This window comes from Hipposideros armiger, unplaced genomic scaffold (assembly GCF_001890085.2).
Source record: "Hipposideros armiger isolate ML-2016 unplaced genomic scaffold, ASM189008v1 scaffold_63, whole genome shotgun sequence".
NCBI classification, from domain to species: domain Eukaryota; kingdom Metazoa; phylum Chordata; class Mammalia; order Chiroptera; family Hipposideridae; genus Hipposideros; species Hipposideros armiger.
The window spans coordinates 4,547,160-4,562,209 of record NW_017731413.1 but is presented as its reverse complement, the minus strand read 5'-3'; the positions used below and the strand labels follow the sequence as shown (position 1 = coordinate 4,562,209).

At 36.2% G+C, this 15,050-nt stretch overlaps 1 protein-coding gene across 2 annotated transcripts in view; it reads right to left on the bottom strand.

Annotated features, from left to right (window-relative positions):
* Positions 1–15,050, bottom strand: part of LOC109382325 (uncharacterized) — a 43,969-nt gene that overhangs the window by 19,582 nt on the left and 9,337 nt on the right. For both annotated transcript variants that reach the window (XM_019641703.1, XM_019641705.1), the window contains exons 3-4: positions 13,222–13,275; positions 7,553–7,640 (exon numbers count right to left, since the gene is read on the bottom strand). In XM_019641703.1, the coding sequence (XP_019497248.1) occupies positions 7,553–7,608 (56 nt within the window). In that variant the 5' untranslated portion in view covers positions 7,609–7,640; positions 13,222–13,275. The remainder of the gene's footprint in view (positions 1–7,552; positions 7,641–13,221; positions 13,276–15,050) is intronic.

Below are 15,050 nucleotides of genomic sequence, written 5' to 3'. Positions count from 1 at the left end.
GCACAGCTGAAGAGAAAATACACATAGAAACACACACGTATAGATTGTATATATGTATATTTTATATACTCACTGATTTTTAGAAGACAGATCTTATTTTAATAATCTTTGTTAACTATTATGACACTGTAAATGTATTTATCACTTATAGTTACAAAATACTTTCACATACACTACTTTATCCAACTCTCACAATAACTCTATTAAATAGGTATTACATTACCTCTCATAGTATTTTATGTATGTAAATGCAAAACTATCAGTTATTTATTAAATAATAACTGTGGTTAGTCTAAAAATTTTAATACTAGGTGGTTGACATTGGACTAAATGTTATATTTATTTATAGGGTAAGAATCTCACTTTCAACAAAATTAAGTTTAAAAAAACACTCAGTATCTTAGTGAGAGGCACTGATCCGGGCCTCTTCAGTTTCCTTGGCATTTTTCTGGAATGTTGCTAAATATGAAAAATGGACTAAGGTTTTCAAATGAGTTCAGAAAAACGCTAGGCTAAACAATACTTTTTTGTGACAGTGGACAAATTTCTGCAAATCCTGTAAACTGAGTAACTCTAGGCCAGAGTTCAGCAACCAGTAGCCATAGGGCACGATCCAGAGACATATTTTGTTTGGCTTGTCTAGTAAAGTGTACATGGCATTTAAAAATGTTTGGATTAGTTGCCAGTATGTGAGGACAAGCAGTATTAGGTTTGCCTTAAAAAATGGGAAGAACTGTCCACTTTGGGGCTGCTTCCTATTCCATATTCTATTCCAATAGAAATGCATATTCTATTCCAATAGAAATGAACTGCAGGTGAGTCGCAGCTGCCCACTAACATTTAAGTTGGTTTCTCTTCTCATTATATCAATTAATGCTGTGAGTAGGGCAATCGTATAAAGATGTCTAAAGAAATAGAGTATGCTACATCTATGCTAATATTTCACACTAATATCTATACTAATACGGACTTTTTATAAAAGAAAACACTCCGTGGCCACTACTATCCTGAGAGGGAGAGTTTGGGCACTCTCTCGTGGCAAAGTTGTTCAGCTTTGCTATGAACCTCTGAATTCTTAACGTTTTAACTCTACTACAAAAGTGATTACAATTAAGATTTGGCCAACCATGTGCCTAACATACCAGGAGAGAGAATATGCTGCTGATCAAGTGTCATTTAAGTATCTTACTTCCTAAGAGAATTTTTTAAAACAATTAGAAATTAATGAGTGATATGGCACCCCCAGGTCCTTCCCAGTCCCACAGACATTTTGGTTGACCTGAGTTCATATCCCTGGTAATTACTTTTGTCTTTGACCACAGCCATCTCTGGGCCCTTAAATGCACAGGGCTTGAATCTGGAATGTAGAGACAAAAGGGAGGTGTGGCTTCAGCACTCTCCCTTATAAGGTATTGCTAGCAACGTCCTTTTATAAATTTCTTCAGTGCTTTCCTCCATAGACTTTTAGAACTGATACAGAGGTGAATGTGCCCTGCCAACTACTATCCCATTTATCTGCCCCCTTTGTAGTGAAACTCTTTTTTAATTGTGATAACATAGACATAGTATAAAATTCATCATTTTAACCATTTTAAGATATACAGTTCTATAGAATTAAGTATATCCACCTTGTTGTGCAATCATTACCACCACCCATCTTCAGAACTTCTCATCTTCACCAAATGAAACTCTGTAACCATTAAACACTAATTCCCAATTCTCCCTGTGAGGGGTTCAGAGCACACCATCCCCAAATGTGCCGCTTTGGCATATGATTTTGAGTTAAAGGCACTTGAAAAACAGCAGATGCACAAAGGGCATTCTGACCTTCCTTTTTCTTCCTGAAAGCAGGAGATAAAACTCCCATGTGAAACATGTCCTTCCTGTATCAGGGAGAAGAAACATTCTTATCACCAGAGAGAGGGGATTGAGGCCAAGAGAAATCTGTACAAACACACTTTGTTAAACTAACCCTTATCTTTGTAGTTGATTCTCCATGATTAACTGCCCTAAACCAAACCCTTTGTTTGATCACATTTTCATAGTTTATTACTCTTTGTCCAACCTAGTATATAAGCATTGGGCTATAACTACTTCTTTGGGTCTTCACTGTGTGGGTCTACATACATGTAGAAATTACTGGATAAAATCTGTATTTTTTTTCCTATTGATCTGTCTTATGTCGGTCCCAGCCAGAGACGTTATGAGGGTTGAGGAGAAATTTTACTTCCTCTTTACCCTTTTCCCCACAGCCCCTGGCAACCACCATTCTACGTTCTGTCTCTATAAATTTGACTACTCTATGAACTTCATATAAGAGGAATCAGACAGTATTTCTTCATTTGTGACCACCTTATTTCACTTAGCATAATGTCTTTAAGGTCCATCATTGTTGTAGTATGTGTCAGAATTTGCTTCCTTTTTAAGGCTGAATAACATTCCATTGTATGTATGTATATGTTGTTTATCTACTCACTGTCAGTGGACACTTGGGTTGCTTCTACCTTTTGGCAATTGTGAATAATGCTGCTGTGAACATGGGTGTACAATACCTGTTCAAGTCCCTGTTTCACTTCTTTTGTGTATATACACAGAAGTGGAATTGCTGGATCATATGAAATTTCTATGTTTAATTTTTTGAGAAATTGCCATACCGTTTTCTACAGCTACTGCACCATTTTACAGTTCCATCAGCAATGCACAAGGGTTTAATTTCTCCACATTCTTGCTAACAATTGTTATCTTCTGTTTTTTTTATTTTGTTTTTTATAATAGCCATCCTAATGGTTGTGAAGTGGTATATAGCAAAAGTCTTTGAAAGTTGTTGATACTTGCTCCCATTCTTTATTCAACCCACTTTATTTGTACCCATCACTCCACAGATAAACCTCTTTTAAAGTCACCCAAATCCTTTATAATGCTAAATCCAATGGTCACTATTCAGCCCTCAACTCACACAACCCCCATCCCATGCAGCATTTGACATAATTTGAACACTTGAAACACTTTCTTCATTTGGTTTTCCAGATAACACATTTTGTTGGATTTCCTGCCTCACTAGCTATCCTTCTCCGACTCTTTTCTGGTTTCTCTTCATTTCTGAGTCAATTTTTCCCTCTCACATCTCTTTTCTCCTCTCTATCTATACTCCCTAGGTGATCTTACCCAATTGATTGGCTTTAAAACCATTTAGACCCTGACGACTCATAAATATATACTTCCAGCTCTGAACTCTCACCTGACCTCCAGGCTTGTATGTCCAACTTCCTATATAACATAGCTAATAGGCATCTCAAATTCAACTTACCAAACATGTCCAAAACTGACCTCCTGATTTTTTCCACCAAACCTGCTCTTCCCTTAGTTTTTATTTATTTAAATAAATAGCAACTCCATTCTTCCAACTGCTCAGGACAAAGGCTCTGAAGTTATCTTTGACTCCTCTTTCTCACATACATTCCAAATTAAATCCAGTCATCTCTATCTTAAACTATATCCAGAATCCAACCCCTTTACCCCTCTTTCACAACTATCATACTTGGCTGATCTACCATCATCCCTCACCTAGATTATTACTAGAGACAGCCTCTTACCTGGTCTTTTTTCTGCTTTTTTCCCCCACTCTTTAAAATGGAATCTCAACACAGAAGCCAGGTCATTTAATCATGTCTAGGGTCATTTAACCCTTCTCTGCTCAGACTCTCCAATGGCTTCCCATCTCACTCATTGTAAAAGCCTGTATGACAGTGGCTTCCAAGGTCTTTCATGATCTGACCCTCTCCCTTTCCTCTTATTATGGTCTTATCCCAATTCATTCTGCTTCAGCCACACTGGCCCTTTTGCTGTCCTCAAACATACCAAGGATGTTTCCCACCTTTACATACTATTGGGCTGTCGGAAAAGTCATGACATATTTTTTCTGTTTTTCGTTGCAAAAATGCGTCATGACTTTTCCGACAACCCAATATATTCCCTCACATTTTCCAAGTTTCTGCTCAAATATCACTGTAGGAATATATAAAATAGCATCATTCCCAACCCCTTAAATCTGTTTTGTTTTCTCCAAGGCACATATTACTAGTTGATAGTCTAGGTATTTACTTGTTTATTTGGCTTTCATATATTCCTTTTGCTCCAGTGAAAGCTCCATGAAATAGAGATTTTATTTTGTTCACTGCTGTTTCTCTAGCACATAGTTGCTCAACAAATATTAGAATAAAGAAAGCTAGTTAGGTCCAGGTGGCAGAATTTAGTGGGTTCAAGCCTTGCTCAGATGTGATTCTTTTTCAAGACAGAAACCAAGAGTTGAATATAGAACTTTTACATCCTAAGCACATATTTTATTAAGTAGCCTCAAAGGAATCATGAAGCCTCTAGATAGGTGACATAATAAAATCTAAGAGGATAATCAAGCAAACATTGTGTGGGCGCTGTGTTACCTGGAATACAAAGAGAAGAAGACACAGTACTTCCTTTTTCAGGAGCTTAAAATCTGTAACCTGGCCACCATCTTCATTCATTCAACAAATATCTATCACATAAGAAACCAAAACTTATTTCACTGCACTCTCAGAGGCATGAACAAAAGAACTTGAAATGAGCTGCCCTCTGAAATGTTCTCCTCCAAACCAGTTGCTCAAAGGTTTCTATTAATAAGGCAGCTGCCCTAGTCATTACAATTTCAAAGAGTTTTCTTTCACCAAGTCAATCTGGTAAAACATGTCAACACCCAATGGAGTTTTACATGAATAAAGTTTTTATAATATGGTACACAGCACTAAAGAGCCACTTGCATTTTTCTTCTAAATGATGGTTCCATTAGCATAGTTTGAAAAATAACACTGGTTTCCCAACACAGGCTTTAATGTGAAATAAAAGGGAACTTTTTTTAGATCAAAAGGTATTTGAATTGGCATAAGATTTCTAAATGTAGATCTTAAATCTTTGATCTTTGGGCACTGATTATATTTTCACATTGATATTTAAAAGGTAGCAGACTCATTTTTGAAAACCTTAAATATATCATTATAATAACAACTCATAAATTTCAATATCCGTTTATAATAAGCTTTCAAAGTTGCTCTCATAAATCTCATTTCACCAGACTTTAAAACATATCCTATGAGGCAGTATTGTTATCTCTATTTCATTGTATTTTCTTTGTAACATCCTTAAATATGCATTCATAACTGTCAAATTTATGTATTACTCAAATAAAATGATAAAGACTGTACTTCTAATAATAGTAACACCTAACATTTATTAACTGCCTCAGTTTTATCATATGTAAAATGGGGTTAATAATTATAATTATACCTCCTTCAGAGGGCTGTTAAAAAGGTTAACAAATTTAATGTGCATTTAAAACAATAATATTTATATGTCTAATTTACTTTTCAGACAGAAGCTCAAATAATGGAATGAAAAAAATGTCCAGTTCAAAACCACACTTAACAATCTTAACTAGAGAACCAACAATGGAGGCCTTGGCACCTGGCCCAGTCTTAAAGTAGCCCCACTTCTCTAGGCATAGCATATGTGAAGAAGTGATTCATCCATTCAATAAATATTCATCAGACCCAGCTCTAGGTGCTGGGGAGACATGGTGAAGAGGGCAGACATCTGTCCTCATGGATCTTATATTCTAGTTGGGGAAAGACAGGAAGAAAAGAATGAAGGGAGAAAACAGAGAGTGAAGGGAAAGAAGAAAATAGCAAATGGTGATAACTGTAATGATGAACTGGCTTCTTTGAATTTGGGAGATCAGCGATGGCCATTTCTGAAGAGGTAACATTTCAGTTGAGACTCGAATGATAAGGAAGAGCCATAAAATAATATGGCAGAAAAACATTCAAAGCAGTGTGCACAGCAAATGCAAAAAACCTAAAGCAGGAATGAGCTTGGTTATTAAAGGAACACAGCGGCCATAATGACGCGGGAGCCGTGAGTGACATGGAGGGGTATGTAAGGAGGTCAGAGGGAGGGCAGAATAGAAAATCACAGAAAGGCTTGCAGGTGGATTTTATTATTGGTATAATAGCAGCAACAGGATTGCTGGTGGAATAAATGGGGTGTTTCCAAGCAAAGTGGACAGAAGCAACGCTTAAGACATACCTTGAGGAATACATCAAATGAAAAAGCTGGGAGGCCAATAAACCCCTGAAGTTCTATGATAAACAGACTACTTATCACTCATATGACAATCTGAACTCATTTGCCAAGAATTGTGGATACAAAATGACCATGTTATGCTGAATTGCTTTACAAGAGAGTTAAAAATGAAAACACAATGGACTTCTGAAAATAGCAGGAACTTGCAGTGGTCTTGAGAAAAATTGTAACAGGATCAAAAAAACATACAGATTAGTGTATACCAGGGTTTCTCAGCCAGGCACTGTTGATATTTCAGACCAGATAATTCTGTGTTATGGGGGGCTGTCCCGTGTATTGTATGATGTTTAGCAGCGTCCCTGGTCTCTACACACTAGATGACAATAGCACCATATGCCCTAGTTGTGACAACCAAAAGTGTCTCCAGAAATTGCTAAATGTCCCAGGTTGGGTAAAATCACCCCAGCTTGAGAATCACTAGTATAATTGATAATTTTTAAGTTTTTGCAGCTTTGTGATATATGTTTTAAGACAGGTTGGGGTAATTTAATGTCCACTTTACAAGTTAAGAAATAGTAGTAACTAGAGGGTAAAAATGTTGAGAAATGACTAGTTCCATTATTTCATTCATCTTTGTGGGCTTGGCACAATTCTATGGCTGTTAATCACAAATCTCTATTAAGCACATCCTATGTGCCAAGCACTGTTCTTGGGACTGAAGGTAGAGAAGTGATCAAGTAGATTAAAAATCCTCCCCTGTAGACATGATACTCTCAGAAGAGAGAGAGGGCAAACAAATAAACAGGATATCATTTACAGGGTTAGAAAGTGATAGGTACAACAGAAAACAGGAAGGGGGATAGAGATCGTCAAGGTGGGGACAGCATAGAAATTTGAAATAGGGTAATCAAGAAAATTCTCACCACAAAGATGATAGATGCTTAAACAAAAACCTAAAGGAAGCAGGATGTAAGCAATGCAGAAAGCAAAAGGAATATGTAGTGCAAACTCCCTAAGGCAAGAGTGGGGCTGGGTTTGTTGTGGAATAGCAAAGAAACCAGGATGGACAATTTCATCAATTATGCTTAAATTACCACTGATCTGGCTAAAATAAAGTTCTCTGATTGATTTCATGGTCAGCTTTGAAGGGGTAATTCCCTCATGTAGTTTTTCGAGGGGTGGGGAATAGGAAACAATTGGTCCTGAGCACCTTATAAGTCTTTGAAAATGTAAAGTTAAATGTTTTACCTATACTTAGCTCCTAAGGTGTGTCTCAAATAGGGGAAATGGGCTTCCCATTCTCTCTTTTCCCATTTTTTTCTTTTTGGTTTCATCTAAAGTGAAAGAAAACTTTCTGTATAAAATGTCGAAAAAAATACTGGTTAAAGTGAATTTTAAAAAATAATAAATTACAATTTATGAGACTGAGCTATATTATTACCTGCTCAAAGAAATAGGCCCAATGTCCAAAGGTTTAGCTTCCGTAAAGTCTTCCATTCCTCCATGAGATCTAAGAAGTAGTTGGAAATCTGAAGACAAGTTATGTCTGTGAGTGTTACTTCAAAGCACTCGATGGTTTTAAAGTTTAGATATTTTATTTTCAATAAATTGTAAAAAAAAAATGGGGGGGGCGGGTACACAACTACTTCTTTATCTTCACTTTATAGGCTATTGACTGGACATAGATATAATCAGAAATATTTCATGCTATTGGAAATAAAGCAGTGTCATGTCAAGGTTTCTCAACCTTGGTGCTATTGACATTTTGGTCCAGATAATTCTTTGTGGAAAAGGAGCTGTCTTGTGCATTGTGGGATGTTTAGCAGCGTCTCTGGCCTCTACCTTCCAAATGCCAGTAGCATGCCTTCCTACCCAGTTATGACAACAAAAAGTGTCTCTTGACATTGCCAAATGTCTCCTGGGGATCAAAATTGCCCCCAACTGAGAATGACTGTGTTGATGCAATAGGCAAACAAACAAACAAAAAGGTTTGATAGGGAAGGAATGCTGGTGAGGATGAGTGATACTGCTACTGGAACTGACATTAGAGCAATGACACTGAAAATGTGGTCACTGGACCAGCAGCATCAGCATCACCTAAGACCTTGTTAGAAATGCAAATCCTCACTCAGACCTAATGTATCATAATGTGTTAGAATCTCCAGACATGGCATCCAGGAACCTGTGGTTGAACAAGCCCTCCAGGTAATTCTGATGAATGTCAAGTTTGGGAACTACTGACCCAGGGGACAGATTTTATAAAGCAGGTTGTGAAAATCACACGACTGTAACTGATGGGGAAGTCTGGGGCTGGCTAACTAAATCTAATTGGCCTCATGGGTTTGTAATGAAGAAGATGAGCACACAATAGACAACTGGGCAGCAGCAACACTATCAAAGGATGGGATACGCAGAGGACTGAGCATCATTAGCTAGCAGCTAATGATATCAATAATTATATTAATGTATTAATATAATTTACTATTAATAAATGAAATTTCCCAAGGCTCAGACTTCACTAGCCCTTCCTTAAAAAGAAGAAAATCTATTTAAAATGATATTTGAAGGACATCAAAAACTCCTTTTTATATAAACATTTCTATCTCATTGTCCTGCCACTGTTGCTAAAAATTCCATTTTGAGTTATGGGGGTTCAGAACAAGTTATCCCAAGATGTGCTTCTGTGGTATATAGATTGCTTTGAACTAAAGACTTCAGCCTAGGCTCAAGAGAAACTTCTGCTCCCACCCCTTAACTACCTAGAAGAACCTGAATTAGGGGCTTTGCCCATAAAAAGAGATTATAAGAGATAACCCCTTTTTACCTATCTATAGGGCAATACAAACTTCCATTCACTAAGCATCTTCTTATCATCCTGCAATGACCCTGTGAAGCCCCAAAGGCACCTTACCTCATCTCTCTGCCCATGTTCCCTTTCTATCTCTGAACGTCTCGTGCATGTGGGGTCTCTGACTCTCTCACATATGCAGGAGCCCCTTACATACATATGTATTAAATTTGGTTATTTTCTCTTGCTAACCTGTCTCAGATCTATTTGATTATTAGACCAGCCAAAAGAACCTTGAGGGTAGAGGAAAGTTTATCCCTCCCCACAGAGTAAATCCAATATCTCCAAAATCCCTGGTTAAAATGTAAATACAGGATTAATGCTGTAATGTGATATGAGTATATACATTTGTGAAAATCCTCATGCCCTGCAAAATTGTGCACTAAAAATAATAGGGCTCAAGGGAAAAATAGGGTGAGAGCACACCACTTAAAATTTATGCTACTTTGGAACCATTGTACAAAAGAAAAACAATAATTGGTACTTCAGGAGTAACTTAAACAGTCTAGGCAGGCACTTATGTCCAGGGATGCTTCAGGGGATACTTTTTAAAAACAACAGAGTAGAAATGCAAACTTATAGGTACTAAAATAATGTGGATGAAGTAGAGCTCCTCACCAGTGGGGCTGACTTTTAAGGTGGGCATAGAAAAAGTGAAACATGCCAGAATCTGAGAACTGTAAGTCTGGGGGTATGCCTTTCTGGGATGGGATCCCTGGGTACTAGTGCTCATTTTTTAAGTTTTTGAGGGTTTTTAAAGTGTTGAAAGAGTTGTTGCCTATGCAGCAGCTGAACCGAAGGTTTTTCTTCTGTCTTAATAAATGCTATAATTATATTACCTCTACTGTGGCTCCCCTTTCACTAGAAACATCAAATATAAAAAACTGAGGATGGTAACTTCCATGGTATAGTGACATCATTCCCTTACATAATAATCATTAGCTTGTTTGCATTATAGAAACACAAATTGTGATACAACAGACTATGTATGTTTCCTAGAGAGGAGAGAACAAATAGCTAAAATAAATAAATGCAAAGTATTTCAAATGAGGTCATTATCACCTTGAAATATAGAAAGCAGACACTGACAAAATCAGGACGTAGTATGGCAAGAAGAAGGAAGTAAAGGGATGATCCTGAGAATATCAAAGAACTTCAAACAGTTCTAGTCTTGGTCTACAGCAAAAGGAAAAAAGGAAAGCTTGAACTCTTAATATCATAAAAGGCATCTGCAAGCAATAAGAGTACCCTAGATTCTTCCAAAAATAATAGAAGAGGAAAATCTTCCCAACTCAGTCTGTGAGACCAGCATTATTACCCTGATACAAAAACCAAAGGCGTCACAAAAAAGAAAACCTCAGCCAATATCCCTTATGAGTATCCGCTCAAATATCCTTAATAAAATACTAGCAAACCAAATCCAGCATCATATAAAAAGCATATATACTATATCCAAGTGGGATTTATGCCAGAATGCAAGGTTGGTTTAACATCCAAAAATCTATCAATGTAACAACCATATCAACAGAATAAAGGACAAGAAACCACGGGATCATCCTTATAGAAACACAAAAAGTATTTGGCTAAATCCAACACCCTATTATGATAAAAATATTCAACAAACTAGGAATAGAAGTGAGCTTCCTCAATTTCATAAAGGGCATCTGCAAAAAATCCCCACAGCAAACACATTTAATGGTGAAAGACTGAAAGCTTTCCCCCTAAAATCAGGATCAATAAAAGGACAAGGTGTCCATTCTCACCACTTCTATTCAATATTGTACTGGAAATTCTTGCAATGGCAATTAGGGGAGAAATTAAAAAAAAGAAGAAGAAGAAAGAGCATCCCATTTGGATAGGAAGAAGTAAAACTATTCGTACATGAAATGATCTTGCATGTGAAAACCCTAAGGAATTCATGAAGAATTTATTACAGATAATATAAAAAGTCAGCAAGGTTGCAAGATTTAAGATCAATACAGAAAAATCAGTTTATCTCTATATACCTGTAATAAACAATCTAAAAGCAAAATTTAGGAAACTTTATTGACAATAGCATCAAAAAGAATAAAATACTTAAGAATAAATTAAACTAAAGAAGTACAAGACTTGTAACACTGAAAATTACAGAACACTATTGAAAGAAATTAAAGAAGACTTAAATAAATGGAAAGATATCCTGTATTTATGATTGGAAGATTTAATATTGTTAAGATGGCAATACTCCACAAATTGATCTACAGATTCATTGCAATCTCTGTCAAAATTCCAATGGTCCTTTTTGCAGAATAACAAGCTAAAATTTCTAAAATTCACATGGAAAATCAAGGATCCAGAATAACCAAAACAGTCCTGAAAAAAACCCCACAAAAAAAACCCTCATATTTTTGGTCAATTAATTTTTGACAAGGGTGCCAAGACAATTCAATGGAAGAAAGAATAGTCTTTTCAATATGTGGTTATGGATCAACTAGTTATCCACATGCAAAAGAATGAAGTTGAACCCTTACATCATACCATATACAAAAAAATTAACTGCAAATGTATCATAGAATTGGAAAAATATTTGCAAATCATATATGTAATAAGGGCCTAATATTCAGAATATATAAAGAACTCTTCAACTCAACAGTAAAAATAACTCAATTTAAAATGGGCAAAGGATTTGGATAGACATTTCTCCAAAGAATATATTCAAATGGACAGTAACACATGAAAAAATGCTCAACGTCACTAGTCATTAGATAAACACCAATCAAAACTATGATGAGATACTACTTCACACCAAGATGGCTATAGTAAAAAAAGAACAGACAATAATAAGTGTTGACAAGGATATGAAGAAACTTCATGCCCTGCTGGTAGGACTGTAAAATGGCAGAGCTGCTATTGAAAACAGTCTGGTGGTAAAACAATAATTTGAAAAGATATATGCATCCTACATTCATTGCAGAATTATTTACAATAGCCAAGATACGGAAGTAACCTAAGTGTCCATTGATAGACAACTGGACAAAGAAGATGTGGTAGATATATACAAGGGAATATTACTCAGCTATAAAAAAGAATGAAATCTTACCATTTGCAATAACATGGATGGACCTAGAGGGTATTATGCTAAGTAAAATAAGTCAGAGAGTGAAAGATAAATACCATATGATCTCACTTATATGTGGAATCTAAAAAAACAAAGGAACAAACAAAAGAGAAACAATTGAATAAAAATAACAAACCAATGGTTGCCAGATGGGAGGGGGATTAGGGAGAAAGGGTAAGGAATTAAGAAGTACAAATTGGTAGGTACAAAATAGTCATGAGGATGTAAAGTACAGCATAGGGAATATAGTCAATAATATTGTGATAACTATAAATGGTGTCAGGTGGGTACTAGGCTTACCAGAGGGATAACTTCATAAGTTATATAAATGTCTAACCACTATGCTGTACACCTGCAAATAATATAATATTGACTGTCAACTGTAATTGAAAAAAAATTTTTAATTAGAAAAAAAGTCTGGTAATTCATCAAAAAGTTAAACATTAGGTTGCCATATGACTTAGCAATTGTATTCATAGATAACGCCAAAGAGAAATAAAACATATCCACAACAAAACTTGTACAGAAAGTTCATAGCACTATTCATAATAGTCAAAAAGTAGAAACAACTCATATATGTCTATCAACTGATGAATGGAAAGTGTTCTATAATTAGCTAGTGATGGTGGTTATACACTTATAATTACTAAAACCCACAGAATTGTACACTTTAAAATAATGAGTTTTATGGCATGTAAATTTTTTTTTTCCAGGTGTACCCAAGAGCCTCAGCTAGTTCCAGCTTCTACCCATGCCAATTTAGAAATGTCAACTTCCAGAGATCAGGTCCTTGAAAATATCTGAGTGCCTTAAAAAGTACCTGTCTACGTCCCACCAACTGCTATTTTCAGATCCAAAGAATATTAGAGATCTATTGGTTCTCACCCCAAAATAACTCTATACTGGTGTTCCATTCAGAACCGCAAAAGCAGCTGATTCTATTCATGTCTTTTATCTCAGTCATCCTCACTCACTGGAAAGGTAAACTTACAATTTCTAGATCAAGACAGACAACTGGGCACCTGGTGCTCTACCTTCTGGAATTTGTATCAGCAATCTCTGTTTGAACAATACAGAGACATGATATCTTACATGTTTGGAGGAAGAGTGACTAGCCTAGGGTTTCCGATTCAGTGGCTGAATAATATCATCAAGGGCACAGTACCTTTTCATCCTTCTGTGTTCTTCAGATTTCATTCCCAGTAATCATTACCAGCCTCTAAAAGAAGAAAAAGGACCATATTTTCTTTAGTCTGTTTTTTAAGATTTAGTATACCTTTTCCAGAAGTTCTCAATGGTTTCTCTTCATGTCTCATTGATCAAAATTGCAACACGTCTGTGCCTAATGAAACCACTGGGAAGAGGGATTGGAATTGTATTAATACATTAGGTTAGCCCAATCAGGATGTACCCTTGAGTTAAGGATAGACTCACCTGGTTAGGCACCAGGTTACGCAGGCAGGGCTATATTAGCAAGGGAAAAACTAAAAATGAATTCTGGGTATGTATCCAACAGTGTCTATTACAGGGATCCAATGTGTATAGTTTGCTTTTCATCCATTCACATTAAAGCAAAACTTCCCAGTTCACAAAGTCCTGCCCACAAACACAGAGATCCCAGTCAGTTTTTCTACTGTGTCATTTTAAAAGATGAACTGGGAAATGCCCATCAGACATTTAAAGAAAACCTGCAACATGAAGTAAAAGGTCATGATAAGGACTTTCATTTTCAATCATAATATAGTAACTGATATTGGACATAAGACCTTCCACAAATGAAATTATCAAATAGGAAAAATAATTAAAATAACTACTTTTAGACCTTGGTCAATAGAAAAATATAGAACTGTGATCCTTAATAGGAGAAAAACAAATGAACAAGCTTCATGATCACCACAGCTTTTTGCGTGGAGGCACTTTCCAGACCACAGCACGGGGTAGGGCCACACAAAGCATGGTGGTGTCACTGAGCTGAGGAGATGAAGATCAAATGTCAGGGAGAAGCAAGCTGCACAGAGAAGTCAGCACAGGGAAGGACTCCACAAAACTAAGCAAAGAATAATTATTAGGGAGAGAACAACTACCAGGGAGCTAGAGGCTGACCAATGGCCAGAGATTGCACAGGAATAGGGTACTGGTGTCCCAACCAGCCACAATGGAGAAATCTCATTAACTACCCCAGGAATTTAGTAGACACCCCAGAATGGCTGGGTTTTAGGAATAGGGCTAATCTAGCACTACAGCCATACTATTCAAGAGAAATATAACATATCACAAATGTAACTTAAAATTTTCTAGTAACCTCTTGAAGAAAGTAAAAATCAACAGATAAAATTAATGTTAATAAAACATTTCATTTAACCAAGTATGTCCAAAATATTATCATTTCAACATGTAACCAACATAAAATATTATTAATGAGATGTTTTACTACCCCTTTTTCATACTAAGTCTGAAATTCAGTGTTAACTTTTCACTCATAGCACACTTCAATTTGGATTAGTCACATTTCAAGTGCTTAATAGCCATCCATGGCTAGTGGATTTCATACTGGACAGTGGTGCCCGAGTGTAAAGGCTATTCTAGTTCTGTCTTATAAAAGCTTTAAAGCAAACCTTGAAAGTATCACACTAAGATGCAAGTAAATTAACTGACTACTTGAACAATACTCAATACTTTATTAAGACAACAAAAATCAAAGTAGCATCTTACGTCTTATTAGACATAAGAATTGGAAAATGTGACTCTTCACCAGAAGAAAAAATTATGAACTCAGAAATAAGTAGGGAGGGTGAAAATAGGGAATAAGAACTTTAAAGTAGCTAAAATATGTTAAATATTTATTTTTTTATTTTTTATTTTTTTAAAAGATTTTTTATTGGGGAATTGGGGGGATAGGAACAGTGCTGGGGAATTGGAGGAAGGGGAACAGACAAGTTGCTGTCGTTTTGTTCTTCAGTCTAGTTGTGGAGGACGTTGCTTCACTGGCCCAAG